The sequence below is a fragment of the Macrobrachium rosenbergii genome, chromosome 46 (genome assembly GCF_040412425.1).
Source record: "Macrobrachium rosenbergii isolate ZJJX-2024 chromosome 46, ASM4041242v1, whole genome shotgun sequence".
Lineage (NCBI taxonomy): Eukaryota > Metazoa > Arthropoda > Malacostraca > Decapoda > Palaemonidae > Macrobrachium > Macrobrachium rosenbergii.
The window spans coordinates 10,725,001-10,739,471 of record NC_089786.1 but is presented as its reverse complement, the minus strand read 5'-3'; the positions used below and the strand labels follow the sequence as shown (position 1 = coordinate 10,739,471).

Genomic DNA, 14,471 nt, shown 5'->3' with positions numbered 1-14,471 from the left:
GAGAGAGAGTCTGCGCAGGCTGGCCTCAGGGGCCTGAGTCACGGAAAAATGTCGAAGATATTTGTTGCTTCAGGTGTGCCCCGTTGCTGGCCAGCGGCAGTACCCTCATGCCCACCAAAGAGAATCTTTTTCGATGCTGTCATTTGGAGAATATTCACACGTATTGACTTTTTTTTTTTTAAGGCTCTTTTGAAAGGGAAAACGATGTTTATTTTTATCAAATTTTTCTGGTCTGTTTCTTAATGCTGTTGCTATCACAGTATTTATGGTTTTTTTTTAGCTTTTTTTTTTTAAATGGGGAGGCAATGCAGTTTTTATACAGATTTTTTAAATAAAAACTTTTTGATACGGCGATTTTTTTTATTGATGTCATTTAAAGAATATTCACGCTTGTCGATTTAATCGGGCAGTTTTTTTTTTTTGTGCCGACTTTGTCTGTCCGTCCCCACTTTTTCTGTGCGCCCTCAAATCTTAAAAACTACCGAGGCTAGAGGGCTGCAAATTGTTATGACGATCATCCACCTTTCAATCATCAAACATACCGAATTGCAGCCCTCTAGCCTTAGAAGTTTTTGTTTTATTTAAGGTTCAATTTAGCCGTAATCGTGCTTCTAGCATCGATATAGGATAAGCCACCACCTTGTAAGGGTCAAACTTTCATGGGCCGCTGCTCATACAGCATTATACTGAGACCACCGAAAGATAGATCTATTTTCGGTGGCCTTGATTATACGCTGTAGCGACTGTACAGAAAACTCGATTGCGCTGAGGAAACTTCGGCGCATTTTTTACTTGTTTCTGATTGGGAAAACCAGTTTTTTTTTTTCTTTCTTTCTTTCTTTGTAAAGAGCTCGGTTTTTTCGACCAGAGAACAACATAAATTATTTAGTGAATATTTTACTTTTTTATTTTAGGGTACTTCGAAAAGGTAAACAAACCAGTGTTTAGGTTGTTTTTTCTTAAATTCTATGCGATGGTTATTTTTTTATGCTATCTTTTGGAGAATAATTGCCCCTTTTGTTCATTTCATTTTGTCTTTATTTTAGTAGGTACTTCTTTGTTTTTTTCTCGACAAAAAATTATTCCTTGACCCGTGTTTTTGACGCTGTATTTCACGTAATGTTCAGTTTTTTCTGGGGGTTATTTTGACTTTTTTTTTTATAGATGGCTCTTTCTTATCTGACAAAATTAATCTTCCTTGCCTTCCTTCAGTATTGTCATTTATATAATATCCTTACCGACTACATTTTCTTCTATAGAATGAATTGATGGAAAAAATCAACATATTTTAATGTATATTTTTTTTAATCTAAACTATTTGTGGTCCTGTTTTGTGGTGTTGTCATCTAGAGATTACGTACAAAATATAGTAATTTTGATTGGTTGTTTTTGGTGGAAAAACCAATGTAACGTTTTTGTTTTGTTTATCTATAGAAAATTTTCAGTTCCGTGTCATTTGGAAAATATTCACATCTGTTATATACTTTTTTTTTTCTAAAGTAAAAATAATTCTCCATTATTTCATGGGATGGCTCATTCCCTATTTTTTTTTTTCTTATCTATGTAGAAAAAATCATTATTAGTTGGAGATAACAGTGCAAAGAAGTTTCTTTTTTAAATAGTACTCTGGGAGACCTAAAAACCAGAATCTGATTTTGCATATTATCAATAAAAATATTCATATCTAAATTGTCTCTGTTCTCTGCTTGTGATTGAGGAAGAAGTTGATTTAGAGGTAATAGCCTACAGTACTTAGATAAAGTTCACAGACCATTTAAACTCATTAAATGTGAATAAATAAGGTAATAAACTGTGTTGGTGTCTTGCGAACCATTTTCCATAATAAATTCCATTATAGAAACTATAACTTCATAAATATTCATCTGTAAGAAAAGCGGTGATAAATATACTTCTTGTCCAGAGTATGAAAGGCGTTGGCACACACGCGTCAGGGCCCCCGAGTATGAGTCATGCCATTAGGTGAGATTGTAGCAAATGCATACTTAAGACATCCTAAGAGAGTTGATTAGTGCTATCAAATTAGCGTCGCACAGACTACGGTCATCGACTTCAAGGCGTGTGCCGATGATGTTGTTATAATCTGAGTGGGGAAATGCACCTCTGTCTACACAATTAAATCTGAGCGATCGAGTTCCAATTCTATTTCTGTGAGGCAGAAGAAGAAGAAGAGGAGGAGGAGGAGGAGGAGGTAGTTGGCGAGTAGGCTGCTTCTGCTGTCGCTTCTGCTGCTGTTTTTGCTGTGTGCTTCCTGCTGTTTTTTCTTTGGCTGTTAACAGCGTTGCTGTTGTTTGTGTTCGTACTAAACCTTAGTTACCTCTGCGTGCTGTAATTGCCCACTTCTCCTGACAGTCGCTGTCTTTCCCCTCTGCTGTTTTTCCTTTCTGGTGCAACAGCTTTTTGCTGTTTCTGGTGAAACTCGCGGTTCTCTCTGCCTTCTGCTGTCCATAGTTTTACTTCTGATGGATGCCTCTGGTATGCCCCTTTTACCCTGACACTGACCGACGTCTCTGCTTGCTGTTCCTGTCTCCTGCCGCAATCTGCTTTCTAAGCTGAACCTGGCTTCCTCCCTGCCAACCGCTGTTCATGCCCCTACTGATGAATGTTTCTAGTATGCCCCTGCCGCCGCTGCTGCCGATGCCGTTGGTATGCCCATGGCTGGCCACGGTTGGCGAGGTACATCCTGGTTTGGCTCACAGTACTTCACAAACCCGTCTCTCGGCCTGAGGGGACTCTCCTCCGGCTCTTCGCCTGTGAGGGGTCTTTGTCCATCTCGAAGTGTCTTTTAGCCGAAGTGACCTAATTCCATTTCCATTTCTCGTCCTCCTCTCGCGTGTGGTGTGAGGTCACTTCTGCTGAAAGAAAGGTGACGCGGATAACATTCACGGGATTATGTAAGGAATCTTATCGGTGTTTGTGAGGAGAAGTTGGCCTTTCTTGAGAAAGTCAAGACTAGGCCTACGGACAAAAGTCGATAGACGGATATGGGAGCCCAAGTCAAGATGGATTAGTCAGTGCAAGAATTGTGTGTTTATGGGATTCTCTTCATGAATGATGATAAACAGCTTCAAGTTTAAATTACTCAGGAAATACAGAAGAAGGTGGAGACCTATTCTACACTCAGAAAGTGAATGAGCGACTAATGCAATAGGTTTATCCTAGAGTTCGCAATCCCCTCGTCTTTATGCTCCACCGATTATTTGAAGTGAAATATATTTCCCTTGATCAACATCGCTTTAAGTATTGTCATTCTTTTTTATCTTTCCACCAGATTCTCCTGCAATCGATGAAGTAATAAACAGAGACCTAGAAATCAGAAATCATCGGCCGCAAAAAAAAAACTGATTTCTAGAAATCGCTGCGATATTTCCCCGAGGAATTCGTTTCTTGCCGTAGAAATCCGAACTGCCAAAGTATCGCAGAGGAATCTGCCGGGGAGGAAAAACAGCAATTAGATACTTTCAGCCTTCTTTTCTTTCCTTTTTATTCTTTTCGTTGGCGGAAGAGACCAAATTAAACTCCCGGTTTTGTCTCACGTCCGAGTGTCGTCGTCCGCTTCTGAATTTCGGATCTACAGCAGCCCAGGTGAAGTAGTCCCATGAGCGCTTTGGTGGTTTTTATTGTTATATTCCTATTTATGGGAATTGTTGGGGACATTGATAATCTCTTTATTTCATTAATTACCCATTTTATTTTATTTTTCATCGGTGTGATTTCGTTTTGTTTTATTTTATTTTTCATCTTGTGATTCCATTTTATTTTATTTTTCGTCTGTGTGATTCCGTTTTATTTAATTTTTCATCTGTGTAATTCCATTTCATTTTATTTTTCATCTGCAATTCCATTTTATTTTATTTTTCGTATGTAATTCCATTTTATTTTACTCATCTGTAATTCCATTTTATTTTATTTTTCATCTGTGTAATTTAAAATTAACCTTCATAAAACGCATAAGTGACATATATGATTTTATTTTTCACCTGTGTAATTTATAATAAACAAACTTTCATAAAATGCATGTTACTTCTGTCCCAACATACTTTTTCGTTATATTTTTCATGCGTACCGTCATTTACCTATTTTTATTTACTGTATATTTATTTGTCCAACAATATTTTTTCTGTTTTTTATAATACAGAAACAAAACTGACTCAGAGGTATTTCATATATCAGATTTACGTTTTAAAGCAAATTTGCAAAATATCCGCTAATTAAGATGTAGCTCTGAGATATGGGCTCAGTATAGTGGGGGTTAGTTGATTACTTCAGGAATTTAACATCAGGGATTACAGTATGTCTTGGAAATATACGATATTATTATTATTATTATTATTATTATTATTATTATTATTATTATTATTATTATTATTATTAGCGCCATCGTTCACATTCTGTTGAACGGTCACGATGTTTCTCTGTCCGTTACCTGAGATCTTTCGTTCCTGTCGCTGCAAGACTTTGGAAAAATCTTTCTGGCAGTGTTGCAATTGTTGTTGGTCTTGAGTTTCAGGGAACCTGTAATGCGATTTAAAGTATCTTTGCCTCTTCTCGGTTCTCAGCAATGGGCGTTCCATTCGGTGTATGATTGCATAGCAAGTGAATGGTCGTTTAGGCTTGGTTCATATGAATGGTTTCACATTTTGAATAACAAGGTTAATCACTGATCACAAACATGATTATATATGGCTTACAAGTTATTTGCTTATTTTAGTTTTCTGTAAAAGAAAACTGTTGGGATGGCTTTGTCTGTCCGTCCGCACTTTTTACTGTCCACACTTTTTCTGTCCGCCCTCAGATCTTAAAAACTACTGAGGCTAGAGGACTGCAAATTGGTATGTTGATCATCCACTCTCCAATCATCAAACATACCAAATTGCAGCCCTCTAGCCTCAGTAGTTTTTATTTTATTTAAGGTTAAAGTAAGCCATGATCTTGCGTCTGGCACCGTTATAGTGCTAGCAACACAGGTCATCACCGGGCCGCGGGTGAAAGTTTCATGGACCGCGGCTGAGATTTTCGTGGCCCGTGGCTGAGATTTTCATACAGCGTTATACGCTGTACAGAAAACTCGATTGCGCTGAAGAAACTTCGGCGCATTTTTACTTGTTTTACTTGCACTTACCGCCTTCTCTCTCTCTCTCTCTCTCTCTCTCTCTCTCTCTCTCTCTCTCTCTCTCTCTTTTCCTTTTGTTCTGTGGAGGTGCGCTCGTTAATTTAATAATCTTTTGTCCGAGGCCGCTTGTTCTTAAGTTTCGCATCATGTCTTAGGAAACCTTAGAATTAGTCATTTTAGAGGCCCCGTTGACAGATCCATCAGTAATATTCGTGTTGTAGGGGCGTAATATCGTCAGTGCACCTCACGTGGTGCACTGTAGGATTACTTAAGGTTCTTTGCATCGTCCCTTCGGTCCCTAGCTACAGCCTCTTTCATTCTTTTTTACTGTACCTTGGTTCATATTCTCTTTCTTCCCTCTGGCTTTCCACCCTCTCTAACATTTGTTTCATAGTTCAAGTGCGAGGTTGTCCTCCTGTTGCACCCTTCACACCTACCTACTCTCAATTTCCTTTCCAGCGCTGAATGACCTTATAGGTTCCAGCGCTTGGCCTTTGACCTAAATTATATATTCCTATTCCTTCCATTCTATTCCTATTCTTGTTGTGTATCTTATGATGTTATTAAGAAAATTGGGGAATGCAATTTGGCCATGAACTCCAGACTGGAATTCACTGGAAGTCAAGACTAGAGATTCTGAATGAAGGAAAGAAATGCAGCCTAAATTTAACTAGAGATCTGTTATCTGTGATACAGTAGTTCATCAAGGTTTTTGGTTTTGAATAAGTTGGAATTCCAGGGTCCAGATCTGGATCTGTCAGAAGAGCTGGCCTATTGTATTTTGGATTCAGTCTGATCTATGACACTTTTTCTTATCTGTAGAAGATATCTTAATTTGTTCTGAGTGAACACTGTAGACTTGAATTCGATGATTGAATTTCAAATGGAACTTATATTTGCTGCAATTATTAGTGACGCTCGCGAAGGTTTCTAGGTTTGCATTCAGAGGAATTCAGGGCTGTAAGTTAGAAATTATTAACAACTGAATAGACCTTCCTTGGATTGACCTATGACATGTCTGTAAAGATTTCTAATGAGGCGAAAGTGTTGTTTCATATAGATCTGCAGTGGGTTGAATCACAAGCTGTCAGGTTTATAATTCCTGACCCATTTGTTATTATCCATACGGGCCATAAAGAATCCAATCATATCCTTATTCTCACCTGTCACAGCAGTTGTTAGGCAAGTAATAAGAGATTGCAAGCTTATCAGCTTCAAAAGCCCTCTCCTCCATTGTCGGTCCTCGCACTAATTTTCGTACTCCATGGGAAATATCCTACTATCCATTACAGGGACCGCAAGCCATCGTTTTTCTCAAGTATCTTTCAAAATAATTATTTGATCGAAATGGTACGTTGACATAGCGTTTAAGACATCTCCCACTAATTTTTAGTAATATAGTGCATTGTCAAATGGTGTTAGTTAAGGCGTTTACTCTTGACTTTTAAAGGCAAGGTGGCATGAGTCAACAGGACTAATCTACACAATCGAACGTCCGCTATCCCCCACAGACAGGAATGGCCGGGGGCGGGGGAGATAGGGAGGCCAGGAAAGTTAGTTGAGGGAGGGATGAGGAGAGGAAGGGACAGATGGGGATAAAGGATGTTTGAATGCATAGTTTGGCGATGCTTGGCAACACCATGTAAGTCAAGAGTAAACGCCTTAACTAAAACCATATGACAATGCATTATATTACCAAAAATTAGCGGGAGGTGTCTTGTACACTGTGTCAAAGTAATATTTCGATCAAATAATTATCTTGAAAGATATTTGAGAAAAACGATGACTAGCGGTCCCTGAAATGGATAGCAGGTGTTCGGAAATCATGGCCAATGACGAGGTTTTGTTTACCAACAGAAGCGCAAAGTTTGTAAAGCGAGCTCAGTTAGTTGCGTCATAGACTAAACTCCTTATCTGTCAATTATGCTTGGTATCCCTGTGTCGTTTGACATTGTAAACACAAAATTGGTAAACCATTACCATTGATGAAGCTTTGTTTACAAACAGAAATGCTGATCTTGTAAATCAAGTTATTAGTGAAGTTTTGTTCATGATAAGGTTAGGAGAGAGAGAGAGAGAGAGAGAGGTATAACACCTCTCCAAATCTCACCAAAACCACAGAGACCCTCTGTTTTCAGAAATCTGCTGTTTTGGTAATGTTCCTAAATCTTTATTTATTGCATTTGCAAGCATCACATATTATCACGGAGTGCCACAAGAGTTTACCCTATAGGTAACATATAGGTTTAACCACTTAATTCAGTTCCTGAAGACCAATTTTGCAAGGAAAGTTTTCTTAACTTCTCCCGGTCCTATCGTCCCGGGATATTCAGGCTGAATGCCAAGGAAGTAGCGCAATACTGTGAAAAAAAAAAAAAAAAAATCTTACGTCAAACTTGGTCGTAGATTATCAAGCAAGACAACAACCTAGCTTACGTAAAAGAGTATCAAAGATAAGAGCATAATTTAGATGAAAGTCTTAAAAGATAAAAGTACTGTTGTATCCAAGGTCATTATTTTCCCCTTTATAGCTTAAGTCCCTCCCTTTAGAATAGGTGTTTTTGCATTTCGTCCCTCACTTTTTTGTAATGTTTTCTGTTTTCCTTCATTTATATTTTCTGTTTATTGGTTTTAATTTATTGTGGTGGGTGGAAGGGATGCATCGGTTGATAATGTTCATTAACCAATAAGGCCATTTTCGTAAACTGAGTTTAATTCTGTTTGTTTTTTTCTTTATTCTGGGCATCCGTTTTGTTCCTTTTCCCTCATTTGAAGTAAACCACTTCAAGATTATTATGCTTGTTTAGGACTGCTTCGAAGTAATAAAAAAAATTGACAGTTTCTAAGTGCATATTAAATCAGATCTATACCTGTAACTTGCAATGATCTTTATGGGTAAGGTTAAGACGTTTTGAAAGTTCACAGGTAGGCTACCGTGGAGGTAGATCAGAATAACATTAGATAGATAGAGGGAGACAGACTGATAGATATAGATAGATAGATAGATAGATAGATAGGTAGGTAGATATGCTATAAGATTTGAAAGCAAGGTTTAGAATACATTCTGAAGCTTCATTTGTATTATAAATGGTGGTAGAAATTACATTATATATATATATATATATATATATATATATATATATATATATATATATATATATATATATATTTATATATATATATATATATGTATAGGGTCGGATAGATAGATAGATGTAGAATGTACCAATAAAACGTTTTTATAAGCGTGATTATTAGCTTGGCAACTCGCGCGATTATTTTGCGTCACGTAACTGCCAAAGTTAATGTCCGTTGTGTAATCTGTGACGAATATTGGTTGCATAATAATGCCGTCACTTGAGTTACCGGAAATAAACCTTCGGTAATGAGTCATGCTTGCCTTAAAAAAATATTATTCTCTAATATTTAGGTACATTTTCGGGGAGATTATAGGTTTCCTTATTTTTAATCATTATCAAAAGTACTGTATGGGATTATAATCTTTTCGGTTATTATTAGAAAAAGACGTATAGAATTATATACCTTTTAAATTATAATCACTAAAAAATCTTACAGGAATATATTCAACTTTAAGGAGTATATTTTTATCTTTAATTTCAATCGCCAGAGGAACATCAATTACCTTAAGGTAACATACAAACCTTTTTAGGAATATTTTTACACCAGTCTCGTTAATATTTTCTTTAGCCGACAGAATGTGTTCATTTTGAAAAAACTTATGATTTTTTTAAAAGTTCTAATGTTTTTCTAGTTCATAGAAAAAGGGTCTATTTTCAATTAAAATGGCAGTGTGAGCGTGATGAACGTCACTATTAAGCAAATAATTCTGAATGAATTTCAAACGTTAACAAAAGCCATAAAATAAATTAAACTTTCGCGTAAATTTGCAAAATGTCTGACATTCTTAGTCACTTCAGATTTATTTGCTAAGAGATTCCACATGGCTTACCTCTTCAAGCTAAAATAAAGGTCCCATTCATTAATGTGTGTCAGGTTTTTTTTTTTTTTTTTTTTTTTTTACATTTGTCCAATGTTTTATCCTGTCAAGTAAAAAATAAAAATAAGAAAAAATAGTCCTGTCAGGTTTCAAATATATTCCATGCTTTATCCCGTCAAGGAAAAAAAATGATCTCATAATTCATCCCCATCAAGTAACACAACAAAATAATATCATGCATTGTCCCTTTAACTGTCACCTGTTCTCGTAGCAACCAACCCGCGTCTCATACGCGTACCATATAAACAGGACCTCTCCTAGTGGAACCTGCATTATAAATAACGGCCCACGGTTCACCAAAGCGTCATGCCGAGTCAATAATAAAAACCTCACCCCAGGTGATGTTCTCTTTGGGTCACGTCTTACACTTTATATGCCAAGGGGACCCTCATTCTTTTTTTGAACTTTCATTCATAGAAGAATCCGCCAGGTGCGACGAGAAAACTGCCTTGGCTTTGTTTCTGTAATCTTGGCGTCACTGCGCGCTGTTATTCATGACAGTGCCATTATGTAGTGTTCAAGGGCGGGGGAATGCGTATTTACTTTGCAGTGGATGTAGTTGTCAACAACGGAACGGTCTGACAGATTTTGTTCTGTTACTATTTTTTTTGTTTGATGTTGTAGGTTGGAAAATTTATTTCTTTCTATTTTTGTAGATAGACAGTGCTCCTCCGTCAAGATATTACGAACCTCGTGAACACGAATTTGCTCGTTTTAGTTTTCTTTAAAAGAAAACTATTGTGCCGGCTTTTTGTCTGTCCGTCCGCACTTTTACTCTCATCTCCTAAGATCTTAAAAACTAGTGAGGCTAGAGTGCTGCAAATTGGTATGTTGGTCATCCACCCTCCAGTCATTAAACATACCAATTTGTAGCTCTCTATCCTCAATAGTTTTTATTATTTAAGGCTAAAGTTAGTCATACTCGTGCTTCTGGCAACGGTATAGGATAGATCTGTTTTCGGTGGCCTTGATTATACGCTGTGGCGGCTGTAAAGAAAACTCGATAGCGACGAAAAAACTTCGGCGTATATTAATTGTTTCATATTGCTATTCATTTTAGTTGCAATGTTGTTGCATCGAGAGTTTGGAAATAAATGAGTAAATAAATAGTAGAAATGCGTTGTATGGTGATCATAAAGGGTTATAGAATTAATAAGGTTAAAAGAAAAATAAGCTAACCTATATTAATTTAAAATGTCTTATTATTATTATTATTACAGAGATCAGCTTTATTTGGAACAATCTAGCCGATATGAAAAAAATAAAGAGAATCATAAAAAAAAAAATTTCATCAACTGACTAATTATTATTATTATTATTATTATTATTATTATTATTCATAACGGCCAAACCTTTGTATGGAACAATCTTGGACTGCACGTGTGGAAAATTAAGGAGAATCATAATTTTTTTCATTAACTTGATCTAATTTACAAAATAAATTCAGTACTTGATCTGAGACTTTCCTCCTGTTACACCTTTCAACCCTTTCTACTCTCGATTTGCCTTTCAGCTGTGAATGACCTCATAGGTCCCAGTGCTTGGCCTTTGGGTTAAATGCGCTATTCCATTCCTATGCATGTTCCTGGTGAATTGCTGGTTGCCTTTCAATAATGCCCTTTCCAGGTGATCCGTAGTCATCTGAATTTGTGACCTGCAGTGTTGTGTTTGATGGGTGCATTACCTAGTGGCCTGGAATTACTGCATTTGTTTTTGTGACGTGACAGTTGACATATTTGCTGGGTGAAATGCCTAATGGTTTATATTCGTAAATTTAGCTCGGTGATGTAGCCTATAGTAATGCATGTGCCTGGCGAATTGCTTTGTGACTGCATTCACGTTTCTGATCGACGTGCTTTTGAAATTCAGTGGCATATGCTTGTAAATTCGTTGGTGATATGCAGTATACTACTTGTATTTATGCATGGTGACATTCCTTGTGGCTCGTATTATGCCTGAGCATGAGTTTTGGTAGCGTGTTTGGTAACCTATGCGTTTACTAGTCTTATAAATAATATACCTTTGGTTAATCTTGGTTAACTGTTCATTTCTTAAGCCGGTTTTTGTTTTGATAACGGCCTCTAGGATTGTTCCATTTGACTCTAATAAACATATCTCAGAATATATTATATATATATATATATATATATATATATATATATATATATATATATATATATATATATATATATATATATATATATATATATTATAAGCACACCTCCTGACCACCATGAACTCACTCCCGTTGTATTTGTGAAACGCTGGGAAATCCCCAATTCGTCATTTACTCTGTGCTTAAAGATCGTTCCCTGATGCTTCTTAGGTGCTCTGTGATGCAGGAGATAATCAGGTTATTGGAGAACGTTTTTACTCAAGATCTGTAAAAGACAGGAAGCTATATACATATATATATATATATATATATATATATATATATATATATATATATATATATATAGAGAGAGAGAGAGAGAGAGAGAGAGAGAGAGAGAGAGAGAGATGTGATTACTACGTATTTAGAAATAACAGTAGTTACTGATAACGCTACTACTGTTTGAATAGCTGTTCTGCTACGACTGTTCTTGATACCAGCTTGAAATATAATAATAATAATAATAATAATAATAATAATAATAATAAAGCTTACCATACCACGTCACTCGTCGGATTTGTTATTACCCAGTGTTACTCAATACTTGTACAATAACCCCGGTACTTGTACGGATGCCAAGCGTGCATTTTTACGTTTATAAGTGCCAAGTTTTTCTTTTCTTAGACTGTGAGTAAACTCGCCAAAGGATATCACAGACTGATCGGAAGGGAAGAGAAGAGAAAGCTCTCTTACGGCCTGGTGGTAGTTGTAGTAAGAATTGCGGTAGTCTGTTTTTCTCTCGTCACGTTTGAATGTTGTATTCTCCCGTTGGCTGTTTAGTAGTAGTAGTAGTAGTAGAAGAGTCATACCTTTGTACCGACTCCCCCCAACGATAAGTGACCCAGATGCAGAGGCGTTCAGTGCGCCAAGAGTTGTCTGAAATCACAAAGCTCGCTCGCACCGAGAGAAGCTGCAACACGAGGGATATAAACACCTCATTTCTTCCTTCTTCTTCTTCTTCTTCTTCTGGTAATCCTTAGGCATGACTCCTGTACCGCGCTGCCAGATAGTCTGGGTAGAAATTCACAAATCTCTCTCTCTCTCAGTTCTTTAGACGAGAACTTCCGCAAGTTTTGGAATGTAGTTTATGAATGCCTCGGGATTTTCTCTGCTTGTGGGTGAATTCCGACAGGATTTGGAATTTTGTGCTAAATGCGGGAAAATCTGACGCCTTCCGCAGTGATTTTTGCCGAAGATAAAGATGGCGTTCTGTTGAAAACGAAGATGGCGCTCAAAATGGCGCCGCTCGGAAATTGCATCAAAAAAGGAGATAAGTTCTGTTATAGCTAATCTCTTATGCATTGTACATAATAGCAAAGTTGAGTCATTTGAAAACAAAACCAAAATGGCGCTCAGTTCGATGTGACGTCATACGTCATAAGGGAGAAAAGTTCTTTGATTGTATGTGAAAGCTCTGAATTCATCTCGGCTAGATTATTGAAAAGTGGATTGGTTAAATTCCCAGGCTTTTAGTCAAGTAACCAAAGGTACATAATCCTAATTTCCCGTAGGGGGAGAGTGCCGTCAGTGCACCTCATGCGGTGTACTGTAGGCATTACTTGAGGTTCTTTGCAGCGTCCCTTCGGCCCTTAGCATCAACCCCTTTCATTCCTTCTACAGTACCTCCTTTCATATTCTCTCTTCCATCTTATTTTGCACCCTCTTCTAACAATTCTTTAATAGTGCAACTGCGAGGCTTTCCTCCCGTTCCATCTTTCAACCATTTTTAATGTCAGTTACCGTTTCAGCGCTGAATGACCTCTGAGGTCCCAGCGCTTGGCCTTTGGCCTAAATTCCATATTCTATTCTATTTATAATTCTAATTAATCGTAACTGGATCATGAAAATTGAAATGGTCTTTATTTATAAGCTTCCAGTCACTTGTCATCGCAGAAAAACCAGCAAAGAAAAATTGATTTTTTTTTTTTTTTTTTTTTTTTTAGTAAAATTATCTGTTGAAATAACCATCCTCAAATTGTCCTTACCATTTATCACCGTCTTCAAGCTGTAGCTAACGAGGACCATTTGAACCTCACGTCAACTAATGTTGGAATATTCAGACTTTGGGATTCTCCTCTTCCTCCCGCTTTTCCCGACATATAACCTTCCCTCCTTGAAGAGGCAAGACGATCACTTCATTCATGGTTTTGCCCCACCTTTCAACCTTCCTTTTTTTTTTTTTTTTTTTTTTCTCGGGCTTGGGCATGGTAGGGGCTTTTAGGCTGACCCCACTAACCCCTGCGTCTAAGAATGAAAGGTAACAAGCGGTTAATGATCTGAGATAGATGAGTATATAAAGGAAAGGATAGATAATTACAAAGGTATAAAGATAGTATAGACAGGCAAACGGATAAAGATATGTCACGTGTGTGTGATGAGAATATAAAGTAAAGCTTAAATCTATCAAGAAAGTAGCAAAAATTTGTTTGTTTTATTAACAACGCTTTCATCATGAAGCATTATGAAAACGTAAAAAAAAAAAAAAATATCTGCTGAATAATTCTGGAGAGAGACGGAGACAGAGAGAGAGAGAGACAGAGGTGTCTGGGGTGTGCTATATGCTTTACTTTCTCACACAGAAAGAGAGGGAGAGAGAGAGAGAGAGGCGTGTGTCTGGGGTATGCCATACACTGTACTCCCTCACACAGAAAGAGAGAGAGGTGTCTGGGATATGCTATATACTGTACTTCTTCACACAGAAAGAGAGAGAGAGAGAGAGAGAGGGAGGTGTCTGGGGTATGCTATACACTTTACTTCCTTACACAGATAGAGAGAGAGAGGGCTGGAATACTCAAATGCGCTCCAGGATTTTTTAAGAACAAACCTCTAGCCATTGCTACTTTGAACAGATATTTTGCCAGTGTTTTGACCCTTGGACAGTGCTGCCGTTTAGAAGAAGTGGCCAAGATAGAAAAATAATGCCGTGCTTAGTTAACACTGACGAAGAAAAGGTGCTGAGATACCTACTAGCATTCTGTTTTAGGAGTTAAATGTGGCCCACGTGGCTCTGAAAATAAAAGGAACGGCGATGGTGAACTTATGACTGTTTTTAGCGTTGTTTGACAGTTCGTGGCAAGATGTATGTCTTTTAAAATAGGCGAATGAGTGTGTTTTTGTTGTTGATAAGCGAAGAACAGAAAGGGTGAGGATGTGGATGGGTTCACTGA

The 14,471-nt window shown here is 37.3% G+C and overlaps 1 protein-coding gene across 1 annotated transcript in view; it reads left to right on the top strand.

Annotated features, from left to right (window-relative positions):
• Nucleotides 1-2,620: 2,620 nt before the first annotated feature.
• The window catches only part of LOC136830122 (myb-like protein X), a 74,017-nt gene continuing 62,166 nt past the window's right edge, over nucleotides 2,621-14,471 (top strand). The window contains exon 1 of the mRNA XM_067089313.1: nucleotides 2,621-2,771. Within this exon, the coding sequence (XP_066945414.1) occupies nucleotides 2,621-2,771 (151 nt within the window). The remainder of the gene's footprint in view (nucleotides 2,772-14,471) is intronic.